This window comes from Nematolebias whitei, chromosome 6 (genome assembly GCF_014905685.2).
Source record: "Nematolebias whitei isolate Nwh7 chromosome 6, NemWhi1, whole genome shotgun sequence".
In the NCBI taxonomy this organism is placed as follows: Eukaryota; Metazoa; Chordata; class Actinopteri; order Cyprinodontiformes; family Rivulidae; genus Nematolebias; species Nematolebias whitei.
In genome coordinates, this window is record NC_056503.1 from 17,302,901 (window position 1) to 17,311,233 (window position 8,333).

Consider the following 8,333-nt stretch of genomic DNA (forward strand, 5'->3'; position numbering starts at 1 on the left):
ATTTCAAAGATGTTGATGTTGTTTTATAAACTTTACATCAAATGCAACTTCATGTTACACAATAATTTCTTCAGAAATGTAAAAATATTTCTGCCCAAAGTGTCTCAAAACTTCACTGGAAGTGCTACAGCTAGTTGCTGCCGATATTAATGCTTGAAAAACAACAAAATTCCACATAAATAACCAGACACTGCTAAATAGTTGTAATATAAAAGTTTATAAAATAATGTCAAAAGAGCAATGAAATATAGGGGATTGAAGTTGATTAAGGATATCTGTAATGTATTCTGGTGCTGGCTGAGTTTGGACTAGCCATTAGCTCTTCAGTTTTGTTTTTCTGACATTATTTCTTCTAACTGAGGACATTTAAAAGGCCAACTGATAACGTGTTACATTTTCTAAATCAAAAGGACCATTTTAATGCAGTTTAGCTCGAGTGGAAGTTTGAAGCCCCTTCTTAAAAAAAGCACTTCAGTGGATTTTTGTCTGGCGTTGACTCTTGTAGTTTCACAGTTTTTGATGCTCTCCATCATATTCCTAGTCCTCATGACGCCTTGAGTGAATTATGGGCACAGTTTTCGGCGCAGACCAGAATCTGCGTTTGTTCATGTGCGAACAGTACGAACCAGTGTAGTTTCTCTGAGCATTGTGGATTTAATTTAAACATGTGGGAACACCACCTGTCAGAGCTCAAACACAATATCGTAATACGATACGAAGACGATAATCATTCCAAGATGAATAAATACTTTAATGCTGTGACCTCCATAGATCATACCTGATGTTCTCGCCACACTGTTTTCAGTCCTTCTGAGGATCTGACGTCTCTTCTCCGGTGGTTTATTGTAGTCCAGACACAAAGTAGGATGCAGGTTTTACTCCGTCGGCTGTTTGTCAACAAAGTGAAATGAGCTCACATGCAGCGTTTTGGGTGGTCTCTTCAAGTTCACATTTTTCAGCCACATTCTTCTTAATTCTTCATCTGCAGGTAGGAGATGGAAACTATAACGCTTTTCACAGGAACACTCTTTGTTTTGGGTCCGTGTTCAAACTCTGTTGTTGTAGCCACTGATTTAGTTTGGTCTGGTTGTTCTGCAGCTGCGAACACAACAGGTACCTGAACTCAGCACGGCTATTTTAGTCAACTTTATAGTTGTTGAATAAATGTAAAAACAAAACTGTTTTATCTGCTAAACTGAATGCAAAGTTATTTTCAAATAAACCATGGTCTGTACTCTACCAGTGATTACTGCTACTTCCTGTCTGACAGGAAGTTGTACCCAGAATCATTTATACATCAGAGCCCCCAGGAATAAGGTGGATATATTCACATTTTATACATGTAGCTGTAATAAGCTGCAAATAATAACTTTATTCTCTAAAGAAAGGTCATGTGACACACTGAATGTGAGCGGGAGAGCTGGCCCGCATCCCTGGTGCTCAAATTCTGGTTGCAAAATTACAACATGGCCGTGCACGTAAAAGGGATCTAGTGGCTTTACTTTTTAACAATGGAAGGATGCAGGACATTACATCAACATCTATCTCATGCAGTCCAAGTTCAACCAACAAAAGGGTTTTGAAATGCATTTTCTCTGTCTGTTGGAAGTCTGACCAATGCAGCTAAGTTTATTGTTCTGAAGGCAAGAATAAAAAAAAGTGTCACTTTTGCTAACAAAACTTTTTTTATTTGCAGCAGTTAAACAGCTTTTGTTTGCAGTAACAGTCTACACTTCAGATTAGAGAAATGTCAGAAATGATTTAACATGTGAAACACATGATCTGAGACTAATGTGTCTGTAATAAAAGTTTAGCTCCAGATTAAAAACTGCAGAAGCTTGTATGAACGACTGAAGATCACAACAACTCGTCCTTGGTGAGGAACTCGCTGCAGTTTGTGTTGTTCCTGTAGGTGCTGACTGTTTCTGCAGGCCTGGGGATGAGGAGCTCTGTAACACATGGAGGGTTAGTCCAGTCCAGGGGCTAGAAATTTTCTTGTTCACTAACTTTGTTCACCCAAAAGAACTGCACTCAACAGCAGGTGAAGAGTTTGAACTGGTATTTTACTTGTAAGGACTCATTCAAGACAGATTACATACATGATATAAGAAAACAATGTCACAGAATGAGCTCCTATTTTTTTTCCTGCTTGCTCTCAGTGAAGCCAGATGTTTCTCAGATGTTTCTCCCTCCTTGGAAGGCTGACCATCTCTATTTCTCCTGGATGTTATGTGAACAAGACGCTCTGCTCCCCCCCCCCCCCCCCCCACTTGCTCCATTCCCCAAGGACATGGACCTGTGTCAGAGCTCTACCGAGCCGGCTGATAAACACACTTACCAGGACTGTGGAGGGTGGGGAGGGGGTGGGGGGGTATCTGGACAATGCTCATGGACTACTTCCCCTCAAATTCACCATCTTCACTGGCCTCCCTCATTTGCCCCCCTGGTGCAGCAACCTAGGAGATGCGAAGGCTCCAGTTGCTGCATCGCTCACTTGGGCGGTCTGTGCTGGGACCCCCACCCTCACCCACTCCACATGCATGTGTTTTTTTGTTTATTAATTGTTTATTTGTTCAGTTATTTGTTCAATTAAAAGAAACAAAATAAACAAAACAAATTCCATCCATCCATCCATCTTCCATTTTGGGTCACGCGGGTCGCCGGTTCCCATGTCCAGCAAACACTGTGCGAGGGGCGGGGGACACCCTGGACAGGTCACAGGTCCATCACAGGGACACATAGAGACAAACGAGACAAACAACCATTCACTCTCTCACTCACACCTAGGGACAATTTAGAGTTACCAATCAGCCTAACATGCATGTTTTTGGTCTGTGGGAGGAAACTGGAGCACCCGGAGAAAACCCACGCATGCACGGAGAGAACATGCAAACTCCACCCAGAAAGGCCCCTGGACCGGGATTTGAGCCGGGGACCTGCTCGCTGAGAGGCAGCAGCTCTACCAGTTGCGCCACCGTGCTGCCCCACAAAACAAACTCATCAAAAAGAAACAACATTGAATGAACATGGTGCAGAAAGAAGAAAATTCTTATATCTGCCTCTTATTAAAAATAAAAATAAAACTACAAAACAAACAACAACTTAGACTTGAACAATCTCCAAATTGAAAACAAAAAACATCAGGCATCCTTCACTTGGTATCATACTTTCCTAACAATTTTAACTTAATCATCTTTTTAAACATCAATTGTTTTAGAAATTGTTACGTTGATCTCAAGGCACTTCCACAATCTGTTCCCTGAACTACAACGCAGCTCCTTCAGACCAGTTCTAAATGGAGGTTTTACAAACATTTCCATTCCCTTAAGGTTATAATGACTCTATTTTTAACAAATTTTAATTGAATATTTGGGGGTAATATTTTTTATTAGTTTTATGCATGACTTGTAAAATACTATATTCAACCAAATCATCATATTTTAATAATTTCAACTGATGAAATAATATATTTGTTGGGTGACAAAAGCACTTCCTCCTAATAATTCTTATAGTTCTTTTTTGTAAAATAAAAATAGGATCTGTAATTGTTTTGCATGTTTTTCCCCAAACTTCAATACAATATATTAAATATGGAACAATCATTACATTATACAATATATACAAAGCTTTGTCATTCAAAAACTCTTTTACTTTAAACATTAATGCAACTGATTTTGTTATTTTTATTCTTAAGTAATTTACATGAGGTTTCCATGTCAGCTTCTCATCAATAACCACACCCAATTTTTTTTATTTCATTAACTCTATGAATTTCAATATAGTCAATTTAAAATGGGACTTTGATAAATTTCTTTCTATTGCTAAATATCATGTAATTTGTTTTTCCAAATTTAATGATAACATTAAGTTGGAACCAAGTTTGTATTTTTACAAATTCTGCCTGTATCATCTCTAACATCTTCATCCGAACAAAAAAATATGGTGTCATCTGCAAATAAAAAACAGTTCAAAAGCCCCGACACATCAATCAGATCATTCATATACAAAATAAACAAATTTGGTCCCAACACAGAGCCCTGAGGAACTCCACATCCATTCACACAAAATTCAGATTTTACATCGTTTACCTGTACATACTGTCTCCTATTATTCAAATAACTAGATACCCACTGTAGTGCTAATCCTCTAATGCCATATTTATTCAGTTTTTCCAGGAGAATGGTGTGGTCAATAGTGTTGAAGTCCTTTTTAAATCAACAAAAATGTATTTATGTTACCAGTATGTTCCTTTTTTGTTCTTTTTTTTTTTTTTTGCAGCCTCACGTGTCCTGTTAGGGACATAGTGTGAGATATGTTTTTTTTTTTTTTTTACTTCCTCTTTCCTTGTATTCCCCTTTTTTTAATCTAACGAAAAAGAAGCGCCTCTCAGTGAGGCTGCAGCCTCAGACACCCCGTCTGCCCTGTCTGCTGTTTGTTTGTGTTTCTTCGGATGGGTTATACCGAAATGTAATTTTGTTGTGTTTCTGTGCAATGACAATAAAGCTGATTCTGTACAGAGTCATCTGCAAACTTTTTTACAGCAGCGGAGTCCAGTGGGCGTTCCCTCGTCCTGTAGCCAGCTGCAGTCAGCCGCACAGACATGATCCACAGCGAATCGGCCTCCAGGCGGAAGAAAATGTTTTGGGCAAGTTCTCAAGGTGGTAATGCCAAAGAGACACAGCGAGTTCTCAAGACGGGAGGGAAATATGTTTCTCAGCCACATATAGAAACACAATAAAAGCATTGAAAACCTTTTAGAGAAAATTCTCTAACGGATCCGCTCTCAGATTTTCATCTGAGAGCCAGATCCTGATCCCTAAACAAAAAACACTGGTTTTAAAAAGGTCCAACAACATCAATCCATGTGCACATGTTTTATTGATTTAGGGCTAGTTCACATGAAGTGATTTTGGGGGGAAACCGGAACTATTCTGTTGCAGTTCAGCCATTAGTGCACACGGAGCAAAACCAACAACATCCTAGGTCCAAAGCAACATTCCTGTATAGATGTAACTGTGATCCTTCAGATACTGCATGCATGCAGCTGAGCCTGGCATCAGGGCTGCCAGATAAAAATGATTGTTTTTTTTAACCCCTCCTTTCTGTGCACATGTTCACCAAACAACACCGTCACTCAGCACATATGACAAGTTATGTCAAAATACAACAATTCAAAATTACTTGCTTATCTGTCAACCCTGCCTACCATGGAAACTATACTGCGTTTCAGTGTAAATGTTTTTTTGTTGTTTTATGGTGATTGTTTGTTTGTTTATTCCCACCTAATCAGGCACAAAAAGTGCCATGACCCCTGAAGAAGGAAGCAGCTGGGGGGGAAAAAAGTACATATGGTAAACATAAGTTTTGTGTCTGAAGACGTGCTGCAGTCCACTTGTACTCGAGTAGAAATTTTTGAGTTCAAAGCTGGAATAATCAACAGGACACCCCGCAAGATCAGGATTCTGTCTCAAAATTTCAGCTATTCCAGACCAGACCATTGTTTATCTTAACATGTGCAGGTTAACACAAAGTCAACAATGCAATGACAAATAAAAAATAAATAATACGGTAGGTACGGCCATCTTTAAGTTTGTCCAGAAGTTACACGTTCTCTTTAATCGTCAGCAACTTCCTCTGGCGTGTCGGCTCGCCGCCAGAGACTTTTGAACACACTGAACTTTTAGAAACAATAAAACAATTAATGTCCAGTTGAAAAAGAGCACAGTATGCAGATGTCTTGTTCTGTAACAGCCAATCAGCGCCTGGGTCACATGGCACAACGCTCTGTTTATTAAAGAGACGTGTCCTCACATGATTTACACGTTCTTTTGAATCTTACGATTGTAAAGTTGAATTTTCTTAATAAAACTTTTCCGTGTGACATGAATTAAATTTTACTTTTGACAGACCAGTTCAGCAGTCATGACTTCACTTTGCAAAAATACTGTTCAGCAGAAAACAGCACCCAGAGGCCCTACAGTACAACACAGCATTGATTTGAGGGAAATGTAGTCCATCTGAGTAGCGATTACAGTACAGTGGAGGCTGAATGAAAGAAAACTACAAAATGGCAGCACCTGTCTGAATTATTATTATTTTTGTCATTAACTTTTTCACATCCACATGAGTTCTGTGCAGTGATTTTACTGAACAGTCCACAATTGTCTGTAAAAAAGATTATGGACGTACACAAAATGTGATAGAGTGAGTCAGTGAAAGTTGAACCGTGAAGCAGTGAGGGACTACTACTATACAGTATATACAGTATATATATATTTTTTTTCTTTCAGCTGCTCCCTGCGTTAGGGGTCGCCACAGCGAACTAAGTTGCACGAAGACTTGGCAGTTATTTTTACGCCGGATGTCCTTCCTGACACAACCACAGACACCGAGCTACCACAGCCCTCTGTGTGGAGCAGAGAGCTGCCAGCTAGGACACCCGGAGGAGCAGATGGTGGGGTTAAGGGCCTTGCTCAAGGGCCCAGAGTGGGACAAATGAGGGTGTAAGGATGGTACTATTTACTGGCTCTGTTTGTGTCTGTTTCCCTTGTGTCTTCTCTTCAGTTTAATTGGTGTCACCCTTGTCTCGTCACAGCTGTTTGTAATCACGTCTTGTCTTGTCCTTGTATAAAAGCTGTCTGTTCTGTGTTGTTCCTCGTCGGGTCGTATTCGTTGGGTCTCCTGTGTTCTCCTGCGTCTTCTGAGTCTTCCCTGAGTTTCCTGAGTCCTCCCTGAGTTTCCCTTTGAGCCATCCGTTTTCATGTAAGTCTTGCTGCCACGTCAGCTATTATTTTGTTCTTTATTTTCTATTAAAATACTTATTTTTGTAATCTGCCGAGTTGAGTCCTGTCTGCACTACTGGGTTCGTTCCTGACCACCAAATCCTGACATTACGACCCGACCACACATCAGAACCCAGCGGGCAGGGCTCTCTCGGCAACTCACCTTTTTCTTTTTCTCCTCCGCGCCTTCCTGTGATGAGCGAGCGTACAATCCGGTGCGGCGGGTTCTGGACCAGACCCGTCCGCCCACAAGGACGTTTTGACCAGGAGGTGGAAGTCCTGTCTTCACCACTCCTGGTCCTCGAAGAAAACAGTGCTCGGCACCGGGGAACCCACCAAGCCCCTGTTTCAGAGTCCGCCTCGCCCGGCTACTCGGGATGGACGTCGGGGGAGGACGAAGAAATCGAGGATGAGTTCTGTTTTGCTCCTGTCCCCCGACTATCCCGCCGTCGCCGGGGAGGTAGAAAGCGGTCCCAGGGGCAGTCTGCGGCGCCTGGCCGGGTCTCGTCGGCTGAGCAGAATCATAGAGTTGGTTCCGGTGTTTTTGTGGGAGCTGGTCCCGCCGCCTCACCTCACAGGTTTCCGGTGGGGGCGAGGTCCAGCGTCCCGCGGGAGCTCCGGTCCACTCCTGTTCGGTTCGGCGAGTCCGGTCCACGTGACGTTACGGGGGCGGGTTCCGTCGCCTCACCTTCCAGGTTCCTGGAGGGGGCAGAATCCAGCCTCCCACCGTCACACCGTGCCGCGGCTGTCCAACCCAGTCAGACCGTGCCTCCTGGGCATTCTCCCAGCGACTCTGTGGGGGCGTGTTCCGCTGCCCCACCTTCCAGGTTTCCGGTGGGGGCGACACCTGACACCACACCCTCACTTAAAGACACTGGCCCATCAATCACGTATTCACCCCATGAATTAGCCCAAATAAACCAGACTTTACTAGATTTATTTACTTCTGCTAAAAATAACCCGGACTGCTCAGATGTTTTATTTTCCCTGATGGAAGAATCTTTAGTTTCACGTCCCGGTCTCATTCAGCTCCCTGAGTATAACTGTTTATTAATAAAAATTAGGTCACTCATCACACCCAAGGTCACTTATACACACCCTGAACTCTCCTCTGCTTCTCTGACTCCTGCACCCATCACCTTCGCCGCTGTTCCACCTGCTGAGCTCCTCGCCGATGGTGCACCTGCTTCTGTCGCCTCAGAATCAGTTTCTGTTTCCCGTCGCCGCCGCCGCCGCCGCCGCCGCCGCCGCCGCCGCCGCCGCCGCCGCAGAAGATCAGTTCCTGCCGTCACCACAGGGGAGTTGGTTCCTGCCTCTGCTGCAGCTCTCCAGGCTCCCACGTCGTCTGCTGCAGAGCTCCAGGCCTCTCCATCGTCTGCTGCAGAGCTTCAGGTCTCCACCAAATCCTGACAGAGGGTGGGGGCAGGTGTAGGTGCTTCACCTACCCCACCCACATTTTTTTTTAATGTTGTTGGTACCAGAGCTTGAATCTGCGATCTTCCGATTACAGGCCCACCTTCTCTATCCTCTGCGTCACCACTCCCCATATAT

At 43.1% G+C, this 8,333-nt stretch overlaps 1 protein-coding gene across 1 annotated transcript in view; it reads right to left on the bottom strand.

Moving 5' to 3' along the window:
* Window positions 1-1,857: 1,857 nt before the first annotated feature.
* The window catches only part of rinl (Ras and Rab interactor-like), a 44,854-nt gene continuing 38,378 nt past the window's right edge, over window positions 1,858-8,333 (bottom strand). Inside the window, exon 11 of the mRNA XM_037678508.1 lies at window positions 1,858-1,949. Within this exon, the coding sequence (XP_037534436.1) occupies window positions 1,858-1,949 (92 nt within the window). The remainder of the gene's footprint in view (window positions 1,950-8,333) is intronic.